Below are 25,687 nucleotides of genomic sequence, written 5' to 3' on the forward strand. Positions count from 1 at the left end.
TAGCGTTGTAATCTGGGCTATAAAGGCAACTTTGTGGAAGTGAAGTCGGATTGGTTGTTGATGACACGCCTACACGCAATGAGTTCAGCCTTACAACCTGCAGGGTTGCCAGATTGCGCTCTCTCTCTCTCTCTCTCTCTCTCTCTCCCTTCATTTCTTTTTTAAATAAATATCTAAACACTGTTTAAAAACACATTAAATATAGGGGGAAAAATCGAAACAGAAAATATATAGTGACCAGTGGATAGGTGGAACAGAGAATGCAAAAAAGCAAATCAATCGAATTTCAAGCTCTATGAGAAATGAACGATTAACTCTTTAAAAGTAAAAAAGTTAAAACGATTTAAAATGGTCTAAATTTAGTTGTTCATAAATTAAAGAAAAGGCTTTCTTCACATTTTCATTAGAACCCAACAAGAATTTTTCCATAAGTATTTTTCCATACATTTTGTTTAATCTGTTTTTTTTTCTTGTTTGTTTTTTTCTTGTTTTTGTTTTGTGTTTCATGTAGCCAATGTTGTACTTCTACAGAATTTATTTCACCCTGAATTATTTCCTCAAAGATTTTTAAAATCTTTGATTGATTGGGATTGCATAATAAAGATGGATCAAATTAGTTGCTGATATTTTATTTTTGTTTATTGAGTAGCTGATGAATACAAAATACACTAATATATTATATGAATGTATAGTTTTATTTCTTTTTTTATTTTCATTTTATTTCTTTAATTGAATGGGTTTTTTTTTTAAATTTTATCTTAACATTATTATGGATTATGTATAATATTCTGAACATGAAGTATCTTGTGTGGGTTTGGTGTCGAGTGAAGAGAATATCACACACCTCTCTTTACTTCTTTCTTTTTATTTCTTTTTTTCTTCAACAGGTCTACATGGCTACTGTGTAACCTGTTAACAGACCACCCACTGCACTTAACCCACCCGGCTCCTAGTGCACTTAAACCACTCCACTCCCACTGCAGTCTCATTTCCACTGCATAGCTAAGGCTGTCTGTCTGTCTGTCTGTCTGTCTGTTTATCTATCTATCTATCTATCTATCTATCTATCTATCTATCTATCTATCTATCTATCTATCTATCTATCTATCTATCTATCTATCTTAGACTAAATAAAACAATAAAATTAATATCAGATGAGATATTTTTTTGACTCTTTAAAGAATAATGAAATTACTCTCATCCCTTCCTATATATTTGGGGCATTAATGTAATAGAAAGGTGGAGAGTTGATGGAGTGATGGGAAAGGAATTACATGATAGAGAGATTTAATGATGAAGTGATTAAGGGTTGAAGTCGTGGAGGACTTGACTAATGGCACTGATGAAGGGAGGAAGTGGACAGACGTAATAGATAAATGAAGATGGGAGATGGAGAAGAGCAGGTGGACATTAGTGGAATGGGTTAATAAAAGAGAAGACGGAGTGATGGAGTGGAGGAATGGAGGACAGATGAATGAAATCAGGAAGGAGGCCAGGATTGAGAGATAAAGTGATTACATTTAGAAGAATGAAGAGGTGGAGCAATGTGTTTGGAGTGATGGAGGGATAAAATGAGAAGTTGGAGAGATAAAGTAACAGTTTTCAAAAAGTGACAGGGACATAATGATGGAGGAATAAAGTGAAAAGGAAAGGAGAGAGTAATGGGTGGATGGTGTGATGGGGTTGGAGCGACCGAGTGGTGGAGGAGTGGAGTAATAGAAGAGATTAGAGGTGGAGAGATGGAGTGGTGGAAGAATAAAGTGATGGAGGAGCAAAGAGATGGGGTTGATGTGATAAAGAGTAAAGCTTAGAATAATGCAAGCATGGAGTGAGGGTGTGATGGAGTGATAGAGGGTGGTAGTTATGGAGAGATATAGTGATAAAGGGATGGAGTGAGGGTGTGATGGAGTGATAGAGGGTGGTATTTATGGAGAGATGTAGTGGTAAAGGGGTGGAGTGATGGAGTGATAGAGGGTGGTAGTTATGGGGAGATGTAGTGATAAAGGGATGGAGTGACAGAGGAGTGTAGATAAAGGGATGGGGTGATGAAGGGATAGAGTGGAGTAGGGGTGCAATAATAGAGGGATGAAGGATGATAGCGGGACAGAGATAGAGTGATGGAAGAATGTAGTGATAGAGGGATGGGGTAATGGAGGGATGGGAGGCAGCGATAAAAGGAAAGCGTGATGGAGAGATTGTGGGTTGTAGAGATGCATGAGTGAAATTTAGAATAGTCAAAAGGAATGATAAAGGGATGGACAGATGGAGTTGGAGTAACAGAGGGATGGAGCGACGGAGGAGTGGATTGATGTTTTTCTCTCTCTCTCTAATTAGCCTCTGGAAGCTAATGGAGTGAAAGGGAGAGAGAATGAGTGACATCGGGTTTGCCCTTCACCTGGCTCTCAATCAGGCTGATGAGCTGCTCTCTCTCTCTCTCTCTCTCTCTCTCTCTCTGTTTATTAGCTCAGGGGAAATCACTAAATCCCACAGGGACTTTTCCTCTCGGTCGCTGACTCACGTGCAACAGGACACGCGCTTTTCTTTCACGCCACGTGCCGTTAACCTCCTAACCAGTCTTAATTAAGTTTAAAGACTTTATTAATTTGTCTTGTCTTTCAAATCTAATTAAAGATCCGTGTTTTCTTTGTTTATAATATAGATTCAAATTTATGTTCTTATCCGGCGCAACAGATTTTATTGTGGAAACATTGATTGACTGGTTGCTAGACGTTTTAGCTCTGATTTAGCTACATTTTATGGAACATTAATGTTAAAAAACAAAACAGAAAAGCAAACAAAGAAAGAAAACCCAGCAGTCTCAAGCCAACAAAATAAACCGCGTCGTAAATAAACCTTGATCTGTTGAATAAACACTGATATTATATTCACATTATTCATTTAAATGAAATATTTCCATGTGAACCTAAATATATGACGTGTGTCGAAATATTCCTCTGTCAACACCGACAATTCCATCTTAATCCATTTAGTTTATTTTTATTTTGAATTACTTGACAAAACAATCCCCACAGATCTTCCTTCCAAAGTCCTTAATATTTCAATAAATGTCAATAAAATCAACAATATTTCTTTTTATTTCAATTAACCCGTTCAAGTATATGTAATTATTCGAAACTAAAAATGCTAAATATCATAAAACACTGTGAAATTAAAATAAAAAAAAAAAATCAAAAAATCAATACCTCAATATTATTAAATTATTTTATACAACAGCAGGAAATTAAATAGCTGGCTGTTTCCGAAATGCAAAATGTTTATACAAATATGTTTAAAATTTGTTATAAGTTATAGGCAACATTACGGGAATCAGAACATCTCAGAAAGAAGGTCACATCGACAAAACTGGAAGAATCTACTGAAAATAGCTGCTGATCTGGCTCCTGAAACAGTACTGATTAAACGACTATTCACATAAAATAAATAGAACCGTGTTATAACAAAATCAATAAATCATCAAAACATTATGACGAATTGAGGAAATGTTTCAACTTACCTGAAATTGCCTATAGGTTAAACAGCAGGGGTTACACAACTGTACTGTTTTATCTCATTTTGTATATTTATTTAACTTTATTTTTTATTTTAATGTTGACAAGTCATTCAAGATCTGATTAAACGAATGAGGATAAACGTGCACTGGTGAAATAATCATGTTAAAACAGCTTCAAGGTTTTGAATTTTATCGGTAAGCAAACTAGGATACAATAATATTAGGATACTAAACAAAACAAATAAAGTTCAAACAAACCTAGAAACAAAACACTCCTTGGCAAAGACTCCTCCATTCTACTACTACTGCTACTACTAATAATAATAATAATAATAATAATAATAATAATAATAACTGAGACTGATTGTTGCTAATTGCGTTAAATAAATTGTGAGTTCTTTTTTTTTAATTTAGTGAAATTTCATATTTGTGATGTAATATTGATTTATTATTATTATTATTATTATTATTATTATTATTATTATTATTATTATTATTATTATTATCAGTAGTAGTAGTAGTAGTAGTAGTAGTAGTAGTAGTAAATTAGGACTGCGTACAATCTCCGATTTTTTTTGGCATTTATTTTATTTATTTATTTACATTTTTTCTCGCATGTACAATTTTTTTATTTCAACATTTAAACAGTCCTACTTTTTCTCAAATGAGGATTTCCATCATCATCATCATCATCATCATCATCTTCTTCTTCTTCTTCTTCATCTTCTTTTTCCACTTTTATTTTTATTTATTTAAAAAACCCATATCGGTGATTTGCTTTTCGTTGTGAATCAGGCACCATGTTGTTAAGAGAAGTCGGGCTGTTCAGGCCGGCGGCAGTGAACCCAACACCCCCCCCCCCTCCCCGGCTTTAATTTCATTAAGGGAGCGCAGGAATATTGCGATTAAAGCGGCTAGTGAAATATGAAGGCGTTTAACACTGGCCTGCAGCAATCCCAGAGATTTATCACTCTTTTTTTTCATCACATCAAGTGAGGGTGAAATGAATATTTCCACCCTGAGATGGAGGCTGACCTCCCAGGAGGAGGCTGAGAGAGGGGGGAAAAAAAAAAAACCCCTCAACCTCTTCGGCTTTCCCTCAAAGCTTCTGTAATCACTTCTCCAATTAACTAGAGTACAAATCACAGTGACGAATGGAAATAGTTTAGATCTGAATTATCCGAGCTAAATGTGTTCATTATGAAAAGACAATTTAAAGGGGGGAAACCTCGCGCTGTCTCTTTTATTGCAATAAATACTACATTTAATTACACTGGCACAAAGTGGTGCAGCCTGCAGCACAGCTTTTAAACACATTTGGGACTCATAATCATTTTAACCCATTTAATTAGCCCGGGATGGCTGATGTGGGCAGGTTATTTGGGGTTATTTAGGGTTCTTGGCCAGCTTCGATTTTAGTCTTAATATTTTTTTCCAGGACTGCTGAGTTCATTTCTCTAAAACACGCGCCATATGTCGCTATTTCTCAGAGGTGTGTTTCAGCTAAACAGCGGCATTCTCTCGTGCGCGCGCGCGCGCGTTTGTGTGTGTGCGTGCGTGTAATAGGGTGGAAGTGTCTAAATCTAAATATAAAAATATGACACGTTTTACCTTATATGGATATTGGGTAACAGCAGAGCAGCAATAATTTGTGTCTTGGGATTTTTCCTCTTTATATCATTGTCATTCCTCTCTATAGCTTGTTTTTATACACATGAGAATTAAATGTTGTCCTTCCAAAGGCATGGTGCAAGACATAGCAGTATGCAAGACAAGCGCAGGACAATAAATACACTGAATATTGGCTGTAACGTGTGAACTATTGGCTGGGCAGCAACAATAAGTATAAATAGACACAATTACAAGAGAGGGGCAGGAGAGCAGTTGTTAGATAATCAGGCATGATCTATGAGAACGTTTGATGTAATTGTACTAACATATGTACAACTCTGTTACAGCATCTCCGCTGGTGTCCCTCAAGGCTCAATATTGGGTCCTCTTCTGTTCTCCCGCTAACCTCCTCCCCTCTCAGTGACACTGCATCCTCATATTCATTTTCATTCCACTGTTATGTTGATGACACTCGAGATTCCTTAGATGCTCGTGTTCCTGTTTGGAAAGCAGCACTTGCAAATAAAAAACAGAATTTGGGATAGTGTTTATTTTCACCTAGCCAGCAGCTGCTGAGTTCTGGATCCTGATTGGTCAAAATGTATTGATTCATTTTCTATAACAGCAGCCCTGACAGTATAGTGCAGCAACAAATCACAGGTTAATATTAATATATATTAATATGCAGCATTTCTAAAGTAACAGTAGTTGTCTAGCAGATGCTCCACAAAGCGTGACACAAAAAGAGATTTTGCTCAAACTATAAAGTGTTATTATTTAACAAAAAAACAGACAGGTTTTTATGTAAAAAAATAATTTTTCATACTCATGGAAAGAGTCTCCAGCTCTAAAGCTTTCTGACATCTTCAGGACAGAGGATTTTATCATTATTTAAGAAGAAGTACAAAGAAAGTGTGTAGTAACTACTGCATAAACATTGGATAAATGGATAAACATTTATCTTTTTTTAATAAAATGGTATTTGTTGTCAAAATGCTGTGGAATAAGTGGAACAAATGTTCGGAATGCTCTGTTATAGAAAAAAATAAATAACTTCAGGATGCTAACAGTGACTCTCTTTCATCACACCAATCTACTGTGGATTATTTTCCTATAAAAGCAAAACACAGTGTGATTTATTCCGTACACAGCGTCTCTGGAGCAGAGGGAGTAATGGGGTTTCCCTCTACACTCTGAGCTCCTTCAGGGTTCTTCGGCTGTTCCTTTAAGGAAACCTGTAAAAGGTTCTATGTAGAAATATTTTAAAAAAGTAAAATCCTAATAAATCATCACAATAATGATGATGTATTGGTTTAGATGGTGTCATATGATCACTGAAGAGCCTGAGCTGTTTCCTTGAAATGACTGGGGTGTGTGTGTGTGTGTGTGAGTGTGTGTGTTTGTGTTTGTGTGTGTGTGTGTGTGTGTGTGAATGAAGTTTAACACACATACAGTACTATACTCCATGACCTAAAAGTTAATGCCGGAAGTGCTCTTGACACTTTACGAATCACTCAACACAAATCAGCCAATAGAATTTTAGGGTCTCTGAGTCGGTCCAATCGCGTGTGAGCATTTTGTCGATGGGCGGAACAACGGCTCTGTTGTGTTTCTGGAAGCTACCAGCTGGGGAAAAGAGGAAAAAGCAGCACTGTTTTCCTTTCATTTTTCTCCGATTTTCCCCTCTCTCTCTTGCCGCTAATCTGAATCACCATTCAGTAAAACAGGTAAAAGATTTTGTTTTTAAAAAAGCTTAGACACGGTTAAAAAGAAATCTGAACAGAAGTCACTACCGAAGAGGAAGGCAATGTGCGAAAGCGTTAGCGCCGGCTAAAGCTAATTAGCTCTTTTACGAATTAAAATGGCGGCTTACTGTTAGCTAATATAGACATTAATTTTTTTTGGAGGGATGAGACAATGGTGGAATATTTTTTTTGATCACACGAACCGAAGTGGTGTGATTAGAAGAGATGTTGTGGGACTCATCACGCTGAGTCATTAGCTATCTAGCGTGTTCGCTAAACTAGAATACCGTGCGTCCACCCTGTAGCAGCGCACTACTTAGGGTGCGAATGAATGGCGGATCGCGCCCTATCTAGTGGACTTGGTTTTCAATATGGCGCTGTTTGGGCTGCGGCCTGTAGCCTGACGGTTATAATCGTTTAGTATATGGTTATTTCTGTCGGTTTATTTCGATTAAACTCTTATATCCACGAAGGTTATTTATCCAGCGTTACACTACAACATATTACTAACTGATTATCTTTTTTAAAGCCTTTTTATTTTAGCCAGGGATTTCTACCTAGCTAAGCTGATCTCTGTTTGCTCGTGAATATCGTTATGATTTATTTAAGAAAACAACAGCCCTTATATCTAGAATAATATAAGCAACAAAATTAGTGTTTAATATCTTTTCTTTATTTTTGGGAAGTTTGATATCTTGCCTTGGCTTCATAGCTAGCTAGCAGGATGTAAACATGGACACATTGTAACCTTCACCGTTTATATTTACATTTACTTACTTCCTGTTCCTGATCTGTTATAGCAGCTACAAACAGACGTTTCCTAAAAAGCTTACATTTAAAAAAACAACAACATAAAAACTCTATTACCTCCTTATCGCCGTGCACATTTCTTGTGAACGAGCCCTTTCTGTGGAAACGGAACATATTGAGCCCATATATGGTTCTTCCGGTTGGAAGTGCATAATTGATCAGAATGTTTCTGTTTATGTGGAGTGTTTGCTTTACACATCCCACTGAATGAGCTGTTGCTATGGAAACTAGCACGTGTTAGAACACGGGCTTTGATATAAACCTGCGCTCCTGTCAGACTGCTGTTATAGGAAGCTAATCAACGACCAATCAGAATCCAGAATTCAGCATACATTAGACATAGTGATGTATCTCTGACATTTTTTGGGTCGCGATTCTTAGCTGAGTCACTCAGATGTAGAATGCAGTGTGTGTGTGTATAAGTGTAAGAGGAACACACAGATTTTTAACAGTCGTGGAAGGAGTCTCCAGTGTCGGCGACTCTACCAGTGACTCTGCTTCATCACACCAATCTGCTGTTGATTATTTTCCTATAAAAGCACAACACGGTGATGTTCTTTTTGCAGAACTGGTCAGACGGAGCAATGGGGTTTCCCCTCTACACTCTGAGGTCCTTCAGGGTTCTTCGCTTGTTCCTTTGAGGAAACCTGTAAAGGTTCTATGTAGAAATCTAATGTTTCTAAAATGTTTCCAAGAAGAATCCTGACAAATCATTACAATTATGAGGTTTAGATGGTTTTTTATATGATCAGTGAAGAGCCTGAGCTGTTTCCTGAAATGACTGGTGTGTGTGTGTGTGTGTGTGTGTGTGTGTATGTGCGTAAATGCAGTTTAAATCCATGTCCTATACACACTCACATACATATAGTGTGCATGACCTAAAAGTTAATGCCGGAAGTGCTCTTGACACTTTACAAAATCATTCAACACGTATTAGCCAATCGAATTTTAGGGGCGTCTCTGAGTCCGTCCAATCGCGTGTGAGCATTTTTTCGAGTTATTTAACAGGCGTGGAAGGAGTCTCCAGTGTCAGCGCTTCGAGTTTAAGCCGTGAGTTGCACTTGATCAGCATCGTGACAAATGTAACCATAAACGGATAAAAAGTGCAACGAGTCATCCTTTGGTCAGTGGTGTAAGAAGAATAAAACAATTCAGGACGCTGTGGCCACATCACACCACCTTGTCAGTGATCATTTTTTTTTAGAACTGTATACCTCGAAGTGATTTATTCCTGACCTCATGCACAGTTTGTCCTGTTGAGTGACCATCTCATCCTCATCTTTCTGTACACAGGACATTGTGGCCGCTGCAGCTCGATGGGAAAAGTGTAGCCATGTTCAGCTTCGAGGGAGATTTCAAGCGGACGCCCAAAGTGTCCCTTGGAGGGGCGAGTAAGAAGGTGCGCTGCCGTGAATCGTCCGTCACTTCCTCCTGAGCAGAGCTTTGTGTTTTCATACATTTACTAACAAGCCTGTTTGTATTGTAGGAGCAGAAAGCGTCACTTCTTCACCGGACGCAGGAGGAAAGACGCAAGCGAGAGGTTTGTGTGATGTTGTATTCGTGACCTTGGATTTGCATCGTGTACACCGAGATCGTGCTCATGTCTCTTCTCTTCTCTTCCAGGATGAAAGGAAAAGGCTGAAGAACGCAATAATCATCCAGTCCTACATCCGAGGCTTCCAGGAGAGAAAACGTCAAGTAGGTCAAACACGCTAGGAGACTAGCCGACCAAAAGTATGCGCACCCCTGACTATCACATTCATATATGGTTCTTCCTTTATAGAATCTCTCTGTAGGTTGTAGTGTTAAAATTTCCCTTCATCTGAGCTAAGAGGCTCAAACACCCTACCAGCATGACAAGCACATAACTCCATGGTGTGTGTCAAGATCTGTTGGAGTAGAAGAACTCGGGTGTCCTGTACTGAGCCCTCACTCTGACTCAACCCCAGTGAACTCACTGGAATTCAGTATCGTACTGCTGAGTCATGCTCCAACATCTAGAGGAAAGCCTTAGAGGAGCTCATTAACAGCAACGTCAGGATTACATCTGGAATGAGATGTTCAACATATGGGAACATATGGGTGTAATGGTCAAGGGTGCACAAACGTTTGGACATATGATATATATATAAACCATCACACGAGTGCTTCATTCGGATTGGATGTTGCAGTCAGATATCGGATGATATGACAGCATTATGTTACACACAGTAATCTAGCTTTAATTCTCCAACAAATCAGAAAATGAACAGGACAAATGTGCTGGACAATGCCTCAAGGGATGAGAAAGACAAACAGGACAAGAAATAAACTTTTAGTTGCCGAAGTAACTAGTGGGATTGTTATCGATTTGAGGTGAAATTGTTTGTTCATTTCAGCTGGGTTTCTCTCTCTCTGTAATCACAAGTGCATTTGGGTTTAGACATTCTATGGCCAAAGTTTAAAAAAGAACCAACTATTTATATACCGATCAGGCATAACATTATGACCACCTGCTTAATATTGTGTTGGTCCTCCTTTTGCTGCCAAAACGGCCCTGACCTGTCGAGGCATGGATTCCACTAGATCCCTGAAGGTGTGTGCTGTGGTATCTGGCACCAAGATGTTAGCAGCAGATCCTTTAAGTCCTGGAAGTTGTGAGGTGGGGCCTCCATGGGACTTGAAGGATACTTTTTATAGATACTGACCACTGCAGACCGGGAACACCCCACAAGAGCTGCAGTGTTGGAGACGCTCTGATCCAGTGGTCTAGCCATCACAATTCGGCCCTTCGTCACTCTCGCTCAAATCCTTACGCTTGTCCATTTTTCCTGCTTCTAACATCAACTTTGAGGACAAAGTGTTCACTTGCTGCCTAATATATCCCACCCACTAACAGGTGCCATGATGAGGAGATCATCAGTGTTATTCACTTCACCTGTCATAATGTTATGCCTGATCGGTGTCTGTTAGTTTATTTATTTATATATTTAAAACTGCATTTTCTACTTGGTGTTGAATTATTATTATTATTATTAATTTATTTTTGTTTATTTTTAAAAAAAAAATAAAATTACAATTAAAAATTGTATTTGTTTGCTGCTTATGCAACTGTACACAGTACACCATGTAGTAAAAAGCTTTTCTTTTGTCCTTGTCATAAAAATAGAGTCGATGCAAATAAAATAAAAGAATAAAAATATACTAAGGATAGAATTTCAATAAAATTCCAAGAATTCCTGATAACTAATGTTCAACCTGGCTGTAAACAGCAGTAATCTGGGATGAGGGCAGAGCTCTGCTGTGTATCAGTGTTTCACACAGTTGTAGATGTTTCTTCTTTATTAATACATGTTTGAAAAGTCTGCTTTCTTCCTGTGTGTGTGTGTGTGTGTGTGTGTGTGTGTGTGTGTGTATATGTGTAGTATGGCATTCAGCGAAGCCATTTCGACCGTTGTGTGTGTGAGAGTCAGTGTTCCTCCGGATCCATGCTCCCAGACGCTGCTCCGCTCAGCCTGCTCATCCGCCGCCTGCTCTTCTTCTACCGCAACAGCGAGGACACACAGCGACTGGTGAGCACACACACACACACACACACACACTCTTCATAATAATTCATAAAGCACCTTTCCAGAGCTCTACACAGTAATCAGTATGTATCACAGCAGGACATGAAACAGACACAACAGCTAAGATGTCAGATTCTGAAACCTTTTAAAGAACATTTTTCATCGAAACATCAGCGTCTTAATAATATTCCTAGAGCGTGGCTACAGGATTAAACCACTCAGGGCCGTTCCATTTTGGATGAGAAGCTGATTCATTTTCCGTACCAGCAGCTCTGACAGTAGCGCAGCTCAAATCACAGCTTTATATCAATCATTCTAATGTGTTACCATTTCTATAGTAACAGCTTACTTGCTCAGGGACTCATACACACAAGCTAAGACTGATAGTAAACAGATTTGTTATTTAAGAAAGAAAAAAAAAAACTGTTCAGTGGAATGAAATTCAGTGGTATTCTGTGGTCCAGTCAAATGTGACGGACCTCAGGTTATTCTGTTTGAGCCAATCACAAATCAGACTTATGTGACATTTATTTCGGACACAAAAAGCTTTCACAACCTGCAGTTGAAGCACTTAGTGCTCGACTAGCTGCAGGTACTTCTCCATGAACGCACATCCAAACAATGTGAACTTCATTTGACTTCGAAAACCTTTAAATTAATACATTTGAAAGTAGCTGTAGTTTAGAAAAGGTTGAAGGTTCAGATCCTTCAAATATACCCATATAGCACACGGTACACATCTAATAGATGCTACTGCTATCTAGCTATAGAGTTATCTATCTCTTAGCATCTTTGCATCACCTTTTTCACCACTGTGATACGATAATGTTCTCTATAAGGAGATGTTTATTTAAAGTCTCTCGTCAGCGGCAGAGCTTTGTGTAACAGTCAGAGGTACAGCTGCGTTTTTGTCTTTTTAAATAAGTCTAGATTTAAGAAATACTGGTGCATAGTCCCACTGTATCACAGCAGTAATGGTGCCGTGACCCGGATATCCTCCGTCTGTGCTTTCTGTTGCAGATCTGGCTGTGTCAGAGTGTAGTGAAGCACCATGCTCAGTTTGTGAAGCTGCTGACCGGACCTGAGAGAAGCACATGCGTGTTCCAGATCAAGAGGCTTCTCGGACACTGCTGCAGGTGCCAAAACTTTTGCACACCCTCTCTCTGTGTGTGTGTGTATATATGTGTAATTTTCACTGACATAGTCATTAGACAGATCCCAGGAACGCTGGCGGTGAATTGGGAATATTCCCTGGATGGGATGCAGTCCATGTCAGCGCACCATACACACAGACATTCTCATCTAGGTTGTATAATCCACCCACTGACATGTTTTTAGGAGGTTGGAGGAAACTGGAATTCCCAGATGAAATCCCCTTAACGACGGTATTCCGAGCTCAGGATTGAACCCCAGTGTGAGCAAACTGATGTGATTAGTCTCCGTTCTGTTTGTTTTGTGTGTGTGTGTGTGTCAGACTCCTGCAGCTGTGCCAGGACGACGGTCTGAACGTGGCCGTCCCCATGCGCATGCTGGAGGTGTTTTCCTCGGAGAGGACCTACCTGCCCCCTCTGCAGGACGTCGGCGCTGCCGCCGCGCTCACGGAGCAGGTTTTGCACTATATGGTTCAGAAAGGTACCGTGTCCCCGTCCCACTTTTATTCCAAGCCATATATGCAGTGAGGTTTCCTCTCTTCACTTCTCTCCCTGCTCATTTTCCCCTCTGCAGGATACTACAAGATGCTGTACGTGCTGGTCAATCACAAGTTACCGTCCAGTCTGGATTACAGCGACGCCCCCTCGCTTCCCCTGGCACACACACTGCTGGAACACACACTCAAACCACTGCACTTTATGTACAGCTCCTGTCCTGCGGGTGCCAGGTACACACACACACACACACACCACACACACACGCACACACAGAAGGTAAATGTCAGACACTTTGAATAATGACTCTCAGAAGATTGATAGTTGAGTGTGTGTGTGATTATCACAGAGTGTTTACAGTGAGCAGTAAAAGAGCGTGTGTGTGTTTGAGCGGTAACGTTTGCTCAGTGTGTGGTCTTTGTGAGTTTCACCATGTTCCAGTGTGAGAGAGAAAGAGCTTCCACACACATTTCCTGCTGATTGTTAATTTTCTCTGTCTCTCACACACACACACACATAGCCAGATGACCCCAATGCAGGCCTAAAAATTTCTCTCTCTCTCTCTCTCTCTCTCTCTCTCTCTCTCTCTCACACAGGCAGTTAGTTTTCTCTGCCTTTACAGAAGACTTCATCTCTCCTCCGTTCACTGAGCAGATGTTTCACTTCTTCGTGCCGGCGCTGGCGGACCCCAAACTCCGTTTCCCCTTTCACGACTTCCTATTCTCCCTGCAGGCCACCATCTCTTTGTCAGACCGGGCCCAGTGCCACGCCCCGTGGCTCTTCTACTTCGTGTTGTCGCTTGGGGAAACAGGCCTCGGTGAGCTGGAGCGTGTGTAATCCAAAATCCAGGCATGCTGTTTAGTCTCTGGTTTCATTCATTGTGTGTGTGTGTGTGTGTGTTAGGTTCTCTCTCGGAAGAAGGGCTGCTGTTGTATCTGAGCTCTCTGCAGGCTCTACTCCCTCTGCTTCCTGTGAGTGAGAGCCACACCAGAGCCGACGTCGCCAGCGACTCAGAGGACGAGGATGACAACTCGTCACACCCTCCTCCTGTACAGGTACACACACACACACACACACAAGTATCTGTTTATATGTAGCCTTGTGATTAGGTCTTGTCCTGCTACATATCTCTTTTCAGTTCTCACATCTATTTATTTGTTTGTGTGTGTGTCTTTGTTTGTAGGACAACAACAGGATGTCGGTGCAGTTGATCACACAGCTGTGTGTGCAGAAGTTGGACTCGAAGCAGCAGACGAACGCTCTGCTGTCTCTGGTGTGGAGAGACTCGGCCAGCGAGGACGTCTTCACCATGATGGCATCCATCTGCCACATCCTCATGGTGCAGCATCGCATGATGGTGCCCAGAGTCAGGTCAGAACACACACACACACAACACAAACACACACACACACACAATACATTGATATTAACATAAGGACCAGTTGACCTTTCCTTTCAACATGCATATGGTTCATTCAATTCAGGAGGTTATCTGGGTCAAGGCACCATAAATGTTGATTATCATAGCAGAAATGTCATCTCAGCTAAGTGTAGGGTGTAGAAAAGATAAATCAGGGCAAGATAAACAACAGGATGTGGAAGCAGATGAAATTTAAGGCTTATTCAATATACAGCAAACTTTAACATTTACATTAAGACTTACTATATGTAACCATATGGTAACATGAGTCTACCTGGAACACTCTGTCCATCCTCGCATATGTTACCGACGTTCTTCCTCCACTCCTGTCCCATCTCTCGTCGTCTTCCTTGTGTTTTTCTGATTTTTATGCCGTTCCCTCAGGATCACACTCTCCTACAGTAAATCCCACTCCATGAGCTTTGTCATTATCGGGTATCCGTGCGAAATAATTAGCTCTCCTGCACAGATCCATCTCAGAGCAAGCTTTACAGGAGTCAAAGGGGAGCAGATTGTAGCCTTCTGTGATTTACAAGCGCTAAGGTCTGCCTGTTGTTTTTACCAACTAACCAATGTCTTTTGGCTGGAATTTACACACACACATACGTTTTATCTAATTACATTTGTCCTGTACATCTATCCTTAACCTTCAGCTTAATAGCTTAATTTGGCTCTCTTATTTATTTTTTTGTTTGCTTCTTTTCATTGTTCCTTTTTTTTCTAACCACAAGCCGATTGTCCTCAAAAATCTATTATTGTCATTGGATTTGATCCTTAAAAAGGACAACAAAATAAACACACATACATATTCTCATAGTGCAGTACTACTATAATTACACCTGTTCTGGAATTTCAAAACCGTTCCTTACAGCAAATGTCATTATTCTGTGAAAATAAAATGAAATAATGTGGAAAAGAGTAAGTAAATAAATCTAAAATTGTTAGATAATTAGATTTTGTGATAGATTAGGCACATGGGTGGCTTGGTGGGCAGTTTGTTGGACGGATAGATAAGTAGGTTGACTGGTGTTGGGTTGGATGGATAGAAGGATGGATCCATAGATAAATAGCTAGCTGGGTAGAAAGGTAAGTGGGTGTTTGGATGGATGGATGGACAGATGTTTAGGTAGATGGATTGATAGGTAAGATGGTTTGATGGTTGAATGAGTGGATGGATAGCTGGATGGATAAGTAGGTAAATTGATTGTTAGGTGGATGGATGGGTAGGAGGTTTGTTATATGTATGTGTGGACTGATGGATGGATGAGTGGATAGATAAGTTGGTAGATGGACTGGTGTATGGCATGATGGGTAGGTAGGAGGTTGGATTGATGGATTGGTGGATGGATGGCTTGATAGATGGGTGGTAGGCTGTATGGATAAACAGATGGATAAGTGGGTAGATGGATTGGTGAGTACATGGATGGATGAATGTATTGGTAGGTGGTTGTTTGGTTTGATGAATGAATAGATAAGTAGGTGGATGGATGGGTGGAAGTAGGTGGATGGAATTGTGTGTATGGATGGATTGGTAGGTGGGTGGTTGGATGAATGGATGGATAAATGGATAGATAAGTAGCTAGGTGGTTGGTTGGATAGATGGATCAATGGATAGATAAGTAGGTAGGTGATTGGTTGGATAGATATGTGGGTAGATGGATTGGTGGATGCGTTGGATGGATGTGTAGGTAGATGGATTGTTAGGTGGATGGATTATGAATTAGTGGGTGGGTAGTTGGATGGATGGAGGTATAGGTAGATGGATCAGTGGATGGATTAGTAGGTGGTTGGATGAAAGAACTGATGGATAAGTAGGTAGAAGGATATGTTGGGCATGAAGGTGGTTGGTTGGAAGGATATGTGAGGTAGGTGTGTGGATGGATGAATAGATGGATAGCCTGATATATAGATATATAAGTAGTTAGATGGACTGTTGGATGCCTAGAGATATGGAGGGATGGACGGATGAATGGGTAGATTAACTGATGGATATGTATGAAGACGAATGAATAAAAAAGGCTATTTGGATAAAGGGCAGCATTCCTGTGCTGGCCTTTTGGACCGAAAACCTTAATCAAGGCTCCTCTTAAATCTGTAGTTTAGATTTTGAGCTAAACTTGTAGATTTCTGTAATAAATGAGTAAATTGTACATTTTTTTAAAATCTCCTAAAACCCCAGCTTCAGTTAAAGATATAAATGGGACACTGTAATTTCAGTAAACAACGTATACAACAAATGTAATCCATTCTAGTGAAACAGCATAGAAGTGAACCGAACCGTCTCCTCACCCCCGAGGCCGTTTTATTTCTCGCTCTTGTTTTGTATTTGAATAATTCTTTACTAACAGAAGGGCAGTGTGGTCACTGCTCATTCATCAAGGTCATTTTCACTCCCACTCTCATTCCTGCTCACTCTCTGTGTGTGTGTGTGTGTGTGTGTGTGTGTGTGTGTGTGTATCAGCACTTCATTTGGTAATTGAAGTGGAGTTTTTTTCGTCCTCACAGGCAGTAAATCAGCTCTTTAGGGCTTTTTGTCTCATTTCAATCACACACTCGTGTTCCATAAAGAGCCGAAGCTCCGCCTCCTCCTGTAACACCAGCTGGGATCATAAACACCGCCGCTGCTCTTATTAGTTTTATTTATCTCTCTAATTTTTTAGTGTAGAAGTCGTTTAAATGACCTGAAAAAGCAATTTTGCTTCATTTTGCCTGCGTGTCTTTTATATTGTTTAATACTGTAACACATTTTTGCGCTTTAGTGCATGCTGTTAGTCGTACAGAGATGCAACATGTTTTTGTACTGCGCTTTAATTCTCGAATCTGATTGGTCAGACCACGTGCATTGTTTTTGTGCAACAGCTGTAACCTGCTTGTTTGAATATGTTATGGAGTTTATAGTAACAGTTCATTCACACAACTTAGCCTGTGTTTGGTTCATCCGTATGCTGAAAATGCTTCATATGCCGATGCAAAAGTTTTGCAAAATTTCAATTCTTAAGGCGAAAGTTCATAAGGGAGGGCATTCGTATGCCGAGGTTCCACTGTATATATATTAAAAAAAAGTATAATTGTTGAGGTTTTTGTCAGGAGATTTATTTAACATTTATGTAAGGAGTCTCCAGTGTCAGAACTTTGTATTAGTCAGAGGTAAAGCCGTGTAAAAGGTAAAAGTTATGAACTTCTGAGCTATAAACAGTTATAACATACGACGTGCCGGAGTGTTATTCTGTCCTGCAGAATTTTTTCCATGAACTTTATAATGTCTGATTACTACAACCTTATTAGAAAACCACATTACATTTGAAGTACAACAAAAACCGCACGTTATATTAACCTCCACATTATGTGATGTTTGTTAATGATCTCACACCCACCCACACACACACACACACACACACACACACACACACTGTAATGAATTTAAAACGTTGCGTTTTAGATGTTAGACACCAGCTGTAAACTGCTCCGTTGCGTTTCCACACAAAGCTTTTCAGGTTTTTGAGTGTTGTGATGTAACACATATTATTTAATTTGCCAGTCATAATGTTTGAGCTAATGTTTAGCGGTTGCATTGATAGCCACCTGTAAAATCTGCAATGTTTAATAACAACAAAAAAAGCTGTAAAATTGCAATGTTACATTAAAAGTATAAATTTGCACTACAACCATGTTACGTTAAAAACGATGTTACATTACAAGCATAATGTTACACTAGAACCATGTTACTCTAAAACCTCTATATTAAACTAGAACCATGTTACACTTGAACCACAATATTAATCTAGAACCCCGTTACATTAAAAACATAAAATTAGATTAAAACCAGAATATTAAACTAGAACCATGTTACTCTAAAACCACGTCACATTAAAAGTATAGCGTTACACTAGATCCATGTTGCATGAAACCACAATATTAAACTACAACCATGTTACATTAAAAACATAAACTTACACTAAAACCATGACGTTACAGTAAAAGCACAATGTTACAATGAAATGAAAGTATAACCACAACTTTAAATTAAAAACACAATGTTTTGTCCGTGACAAACAGATCGCTCCTTTCCTCCAGCATGAGACGAAGCTCATCCTCCAGAAACGTTTGGGAATTTTAAAACTTTCTGTTGTTTGGCATGTGGACTGTATGAATATGACAGAAATCAGGAGTTCATAGACTTTTCATATCTATTGACTACTTTAACCGTAAAATAAATCCCTCATGAGTTTTATCAACGTTATTTATTTATTTTTTCCCTCCCTGAACTTTGGTGCTTGGACCCCTTAATGTTATAACTGTGTAACGTGTGATCATTTTACTCTACTACTAGATCCTCTGGATACACTTCACCAGACCTTACTCTAAGAAACACTGATCTACATGCTGCAGCATTCGAATAGATTATCCTTGGTTCTCTTGAGATGGTGTATAGTGCTAAAACCTAAAATCCGGAAGATTCTACAGTAGGAAAAATTTTAATTGTGACTCAGAGGTTTATTAAACAGCTGGAATGTTCCTTCTTTCTGCTAACTGAGGTCTTTGTGCTGAGCTTTTGTGTGTGCAGACCATGTAAACGATGTAAACTAGCACACACACACTCGCACACTCATCATTGTCCTTTCTCCTCAGTTAATCACTTGTGCTCGCTTCTTTTCTTTCCCTCAGCAGTGTGTTTTCTCACACCTCCGTGTCAGCTCTGTGAGTCAGCGCGTCAGCTCCCACACACTCCGTGCTGTTTGGGGATTAGTTACTGTGGCATTGTCTCTCTGCAGGTCATTAAGTTAAACGGAGCCTCTCAGGAAACCGCGGCCGCTTTACGAGCCCGCAGAGCATCACCGCTTTACTAATGGGCGCCTTAATAAAGCTTAACAGCTCCTTTAATTCGTCCTGCTGTTGAGCAAAGCGACCGGTCCGGACCGTTTGTTTTTCCACCTTTCTGAACTCCTCGCTTCGTTTAGTGCTTTAGGGTCCCGGTGGTCGTCACGGGCAGGAAGAGCACTGATTAGACTCGCACTGGAACACCACGGTATCAGTGATGGATGAAGTATCCTGGGCTTGTGATTTCACAACAAAACACGAAAAACAAGTTGCATAGCAAATTAAAAAAAAAAAAAAATCAGCAATGATGTTTAAGACTTTGGAAATATATTATATTAGAAATTTTATTACATATCATATTAGAAATACATATTGGAAATCTTTAATATGGAAGAAATCGGCCTGTAGTTTGTAGGAGATTAATCCAGGACACAGTAGAGTGATGAAGATTAAAAACCTGACTGTTGATTATTTTCCTGTAACAGTCCATCCTGGACTGATTTATTATCAGCTGATACAGATGCAGGTCCTGCATTTACTTATTGCAAAAATCTCCTAAGATATGAAACTTTTTTATGCACAAATCACTAGCATTGTATAAATCTTTTAAAAAAGCATAAATATAACAAAAAAAAAGGATCTTTTATGTTTGTTGCAGGATCTGATACCCAATGCAATTTATATATACACTGTAATAAAATAAACATATATGTATATATATATATATATATATATATATATATATATATATTTATATATATATATATATATGTATGATTTTGTATTTATATATATATTTTATATATATATAATAATATAATTTATAAATATAGTTTTTTAAATAAAAAAATCAATTGTTATTTATTACTTATTTATTAATTATATTTATTTAATTATTATTTTATTTTTATTTATTACTTTTTTATTTACTTATTTTTATTATTATTATTTTTTTTTACTACATATGCTGTCCAATTCTAGATGTTGGATCAGTTTCGTCTCTTTGTATTCTTTTTATACCACAAAAATTTGCCAACAATTACAGCTGGCTTTAAAAAAGGAAAAAAAAATTAAATGCCATCCTTCTTTTTATCTGTTTAGAGTTACATCCTTTGCTCATGTTATAGCAGCTGAAGACAACAAGAGGTTACAGCTTTACCCTCGCACTGGAGACTCCTTCTGTGTTAATAAATATTACAGCCAATATCATCGTCATATCAAGAACATGTCATTTAACACGTGGATGCAGAGTGTCCATCTGTTGCTATAGAAATTACACAGGAAGTCCAGAAGTTCCGTTTCCCCAAATATAAACTCAGTTAAATCACAGAGACTCACATTAAAGCTTAACTTCATGTTCATGTGTCAGGATTACAGTGTAAACCAGCCATCAGTGAATATGCTTTTTGTCCTCTCCAGGCTTCTGTACAGTTTGGCCTTCAACGCTCGCTTCCTCAGACATCTGTGGCACTTGATAACGTCCATGAGGACCAAGATGATCACAGGGTGAGTGATGACTTCATGCCTCGTGTAGCTTAAGAGTCCAAACACAAGTTGATGATGATGTGTGTGTGTGTGTGTGGGGTCAGGTCTCTGGTGCCATTGCTGCAGCTGATGTCTCGCGGCTCTCCTATGTCTGCTGAGGACTCGAATAGGATCATCCCTCTCTTCTACCTGTTCAGCTCTCTGTTCAGCCACTCGCTCATCTCCATCCATGACACTGAGTTCTTCGGGGAAGCCATGGATGGTAATGGCTCTCACATACACACAGAGTTATCTGAGGAAGCTTGTCCTCTAGATACTCAACATTAAATGTAGCTGTAAATGGATAATAAGTATGTTGTGTAGTGAATGTGTGTAGTCATGGCTGACAAGTGTCTGGAGTAGACAAGACATGGAGTCACACACATGCCGTTATTGTAAATCAATCATCTTCGGGGTGATGAGTGTAACTCCGCTTCATCACACCATCATGTACCATCATTGATTATTTTATTTTCTTCACATCGCAACACATGTCTTACTGAATAAACACTTGTTGTTGTTGCAGGTCAGAGGCAGGCGTCCATGATGCCGTTCTCTCTCCCTGAGTTGGTGACTCTCTCCCGCTGTTTGCGTGACGCGTGTCTGGGGATCATTAAGCTGGCGCATCCCGAGACGAAGAGCGGCCACAGCGAGGAATACGCGGCAGCGTTCCGCAGCGTCGGAGTCAAAACCAGCAGCCAAGTGCAGCAGCGCATCCAGAACCAACAGAAACGCTGGGTCCAGCTGTTCAAGGTCACTACACAGACCACATGACCTTTCACCTTTATCATAAACATCAATTCTCTCTCTTTCTCTCTCTCTCTTTCTCTGTTTCTGTCTCTCTCTTTTTTCTATTTCTGCCTCTCTCTCTCTCTCTCTCTCTCTCTCTCTCTCTGTCTCTGTCTGTCTCTCACACACACTTTCTCTATTACTCTTTTTTTGAATTCTCTTTCTGTTTCTGTCTCTCTCTCTCTCTCTCTCTCTCTCTCTCTCTCTCTCTCTCTCTCACACACTTTCTCTCTTACTCTTTTTTCAAATTCTCTTTCTCTCTTTGTCTGTCTGTCTGTCTGTCTGTCTGTCTGTCTGTCTGTCTGTCTCTCTCTCTCTCTCTCTTTCCGTTCTGTGCTAGAACAGTGGTGTTTTTAATAAAATGTACCTCTCCATAGCTGCCTCTCCTTAGCCCGAAACGAGCCGCTGAAAGCAGCACAAACGCATTTCCCAAATTGAAGGCGGGATTTACGGCCGGCCGGCCCGCCGCTGACCCCGCCCACGCTAATGTTAGCCTCGGGCGCACACTTGTCCTTCCGCCATGTTTTATCACCCCTATTGTCCCGGCCATCCATTTAATCGAAAGAAGCTAATTGAATGAAAATGATCAACTAAGCTCGTATTAATATTGCTAATGGAAGGCTGCCTCTTGGCCGTGTTTGGAGAAGCGCAGACAAGGCCGGAGTTTGGGAGAAGCCCGTTACGGCCTGCACTTAACCTGATGGGATAATTAACCAGCGCTCGTTTCCGGGGTTTTCTCCTCCATCTCCGTCCGTTAGTCGACTGACCAGACAGCGTTTTGCACTCGCTGTTATTACCTCAGTGTTATTAGTGCTGCAGGATCGATGACTATCTGCTCTTCTTCTTCCCTCCTGCACTGCAGAGTATTCTGAGTCGACGTTATTACAAACATGACCTGAAGTATTGTATGATTTTGTTAAAATGAGCAACTTGAGCAGCACATACAGTAAAAGCCCTATTTGGATTGGATCAGTTTATCTGGAGATTTCTGTCCCTTTTTTTTTAAACATGTCTGATGATTGCATCACATGGTCACATGATCATGTTCTGTTTACATTACATCTGAGCAGTTCGTGAATCGGGAAGAGTTTAGTATTTTAACATCTGAGTGTCACTGATGCACAATACGAGGTTAAAAGACGGTAAAAAGAAGCAGAAAAGAAGGACCTTCTATAAAACAAGAAGTGAGCTCAAAACCCTGTGTACATTTAATCCTGTCTCGATTGGTCTGAAAAACCAACAAATTGGCTGTTTTTTGTATTAAAACTGCTTAGAAGCTGTTTCGAAGTTGCTTAGGCCATTACTGTGAAATATAGCACTCTTACAGAGCCTTTAAAGTAGCTGCAACATGGAGGATTATGGGTAATTTTTAAATGGAGCTGTCATCAAATCTCTTTCACTTCTCTGGGACTTTAGAGTTAAACAGAATTATAAATAAAAGCAGGCAGAGCAGCGAACATCAGTGCCTGCTCACTGTGTGTGTGTGTGTGTGTGTGGTTAATTAGAAGTGCTGGCTGCTCTGTGACAGCTCATCTGTCTTCTCTATCCACCAGCAATCGCCCGCTAATGACCCTAATGCTGCCCTTTTAACTCAGACAACCGACCATTTTGACCGAAAGACAAATAAATTGCGGTTCTATCTCTTTACGCCTGGATTGAGACGATCAGAAGGTCGGCTGCTGAACAAATTCAAAACCGCCGCTCACGCGTTTGTGTTATGCTCCGCTTATCACATCACTTTTGACTCCTGTCTTTTTGTTTCGTTTTGTTACAGGTGATCACCAACCTAGTGAAGATGCTGAAGGCGAGGGACATCAGGAGGCCCTTCTGCCCCGAGGGTCACTGGCTGTCCGACGAGGTCAACATCAGGGCTGATAAGGTGCGCAGTCTCATCACTATTAAACAAAATAATCCAGAGAACAATCAGCGCTTATGAGAGCTGCATTCTGATTGGTCAGAAGACATCGATTAGCTCTGACTAAAATGTAGCCGCACATATTAATGCGTTATCGTTTCCATAGTAACGGCTCGCTCAGTGTGTAAATGTTGATATGGTCTGAGAGATGTTTGTTTACTGTTTATGGAAGGAGTCTCTTTTTATAGAGACTAATTCAACTAATTAAAACTAAATCCCTAATTAGCTGTTAAAATTAAGACTGATTTAAAAAAAAAAAAAAAAGCTGAATAACAAAAAATACATTTAGATTAAAAATACATTTAGAAAAAAATAGAAAATTCTGTATTATGATGATAAATGATGAACGATTTTCAGTAGATGAACGATTTCCAATAGATGAATAAATGTAAATAAATGATTTAAATGAAATGTGTCTCTTAGAAAGGCTTTACCCTTTTTTTGCCCAAACTGAAAATTATTCTGTATGGAATATAATTTAGTGATTTGAAAACAAGGTTATTTGTTTGTTTTGTGGTTACACAACTCAACAGCTGTATCCGGTTTGTTTGTAAACAGGTGACTCAGCTGTACGTTCCTTCTGCTCGACACGTGTGGAGGACGAGGCGCATGGGCCGAATCGGACCGCTGCAGTCCACGCTGGATGGTGAGATCCTGCTGTGTTTATCGTATCGAGTCCAGACCGCATGATTTACTGATTTTCTGATAACGCCATGACGAGTTAAACGAGTTATTGATGTAGCAGAAGCTAATTAGTTAATTAATTCAAAGTTAATGCTGAGCTGTAGTGTGCTTTTTCTGCATTCTCATTTAAACACCGGTGTGTGTAAACGCTAATGATGTGGCCTTGGTACTCATCGCTACTGATACAAATGATCATACTGATACTGATACTGATAGGGACATATACAGGTAGGGCTACTGGTACTGATACTGATTGGGATACGGATGCCGACACTCATACAAATAGGGACACTGGTGTGTGTATATATAGGGACACTGGTACATATCGGGACACTAGTACACACAGGGACACCAGTTCATATAGGGACATTGATATAGATAGGGACACTCAGGGATACTGGTACATATATGGATGCTGGTACAGATAGGGGCAATGGTACACACAGGGATACTCATATCGAGACACTGGTACAGATAGGGATACTGGTACACATAGAGACACTGATGCAGATGAGACACTGGTACATATCGGGACACTAGTACACACAGGGATACTGGTACACACAGGGACACTCATATAGGGACACTGGTACATATCAGGACACTAGTACACATCGGGATACTGGTATGTATAAGGATGCTGGTACACATAGGGATAGAGACACTAGTACACACAGGGACACTGGTGTATGTGTATATATATATATATATATATATATATATATATATATATATATATATATATATATATATATATATATATATATATATATATATATATATATATATATATGGACACTGGTACAGATATAGATCTGGATACTGGTACTGATATCGATGGGGATACAGATATGGTTACTGGTATACATACTGATACATATGCTGTCATGGATACTGGTAAGGATACTGTTACAGCATTAAACTACTTAGTATGATTTAATGTGGGATGTTAAGGAATTATTTTGTTACATAATGCTTACATAAACAGTGTTGATGTTTACACTAAAGCTTCTAGAACTGTTCTGTATAATACACAAGTTGATTTAGTTAAATGAACTGAGTTGGTTGAGGTGTTGATCCATCCATCCAGCTGTGCATCCGTCCATCCGTACATCCATCCATCCATTCCGTCCGTCCATCCATCTGACCATTTATTCATGCATCCATCCATACATCCATCTATCTGACCATTTATCCATCCAACCACCTACCCATCTGACCATTTATTCCTGCATCCATTCATGCATCCATTCATCCATCCATCCATCCATCCATTCCGTCCATCCGTCCGTCCGTCCATCCAGCCGTCCATCCATCCATCTGAACATTTATTTATCCATCCATCCATCCATCCAGCTGTCCATCCAACTATCTGAACATTTATCCATCTATCCATCCGTCTATCTGTCCATTTGTCCATTTTCCATCTGTCCGTCTTTCTTTCTTTCTTTCTTTCTTTCTTTCTTTCTTTCTTTCTTTCTTTCTTTCTTTCTTTCTCTTTTTTTATAAGATTACAGTTTGTAGTCATCTCTGTTTTGGTTATTAATCATTTGTCCAGATTGTTTTTATTTAATTTAATCTTTTCATTATCACATCATAGCCTTACATCATGTGCAGTATGTCAGGTCATATTTTCTGAGTAAATTAGCAAGCTATCACACCGATC

The 25,687-nt window shown here is 39.5% G+C and overlaps 1 protein-coding gene across 1 annotated transcript in view; it reads left to right on the top strand.

The window, feature by feature from the left end:
- The first annotated feature begins 6,690 nt into the window (after window positions 1-6,690).
- ube3c (ubiquitin protein ligase E3C) overlaps window positions 6,691-25,687 on the top strand; it is a 37,775-nt gene continuing 18,778 nt past the window's right edge. The window contains exons 1-16 of the mRNA XM_058395871.1: window positions 6,691-6,849; window positions 8,971-9,076; window positions 9,164-9,217; window positions 9,301-9,375; window positions 11,082-11,228; window positions 12,246-12,361; window positions 12,700-12,857; window positions 12,951-13,104; window positions 13,468-13,688; window positions 13,775-13,926; window positions 14,055-14,242; window positions 20,529-20,615; window positions 20,699-20,856; window positions 21,160-21,386; window positions 23,197-23,301; window positions 23,896-23,983. Of these exons, the coding sequence (XP_058251854.1) occupies window positions 9,011-9,076; window positions 9,164-9,217; window positions 9,301-9,375; window positions 11,082-11,228; window positions 12,246-12,361; window positions 12,700-12,857; window positions 12,951-13,104; window positions 13,468-13,688; window positions 13,775-13,926; window positions 14,055-14,242; window positions 20,529-20,615; window positions 20,699-20,856; window positions 21,160-21,386; window positions 23,197-23,301; window positions 23,896-23,983 (1,996 nt within the window). The 5' untranslated portion in view covers window positions 6,691-6,849; window positions 8,971-9,010. The remainder of the gene's footprint in view (window positions 6,850-8,970; window positions 9,077-9,163; window positions 9,218-9,300; window positions 9,376-11,081; window positions 11,229-12,245; window positions 12,362-12,699; window positions 12,858-12,950; window positions 13,105-13,467; window positions 13,689-13,774; window positions 13,927-14,054; window positions 14,243-20,528; window positions 20,616-20,698; window positions 20,857-21,159; window positions 21,387-23,196; window positions 23,302-23,895; window positions 23,984-25,687) is intronic.

Source organism: Hemibagrus wyckioides, linkage group LG07 (genome assembly GCF_019097595.1).
Source record: "Hemibagrus wyckioides isolate EC202008001 linkage group LG07, SWU_Hwy_1.0, whole genome shotgun sequence".
Lineage (NCBI taxonomy): Eukaryota > Metazoa > Chordata > Actinopteri > Siluriformes > Bagridae > Hemibagrus > Hemibagrus wyckioides.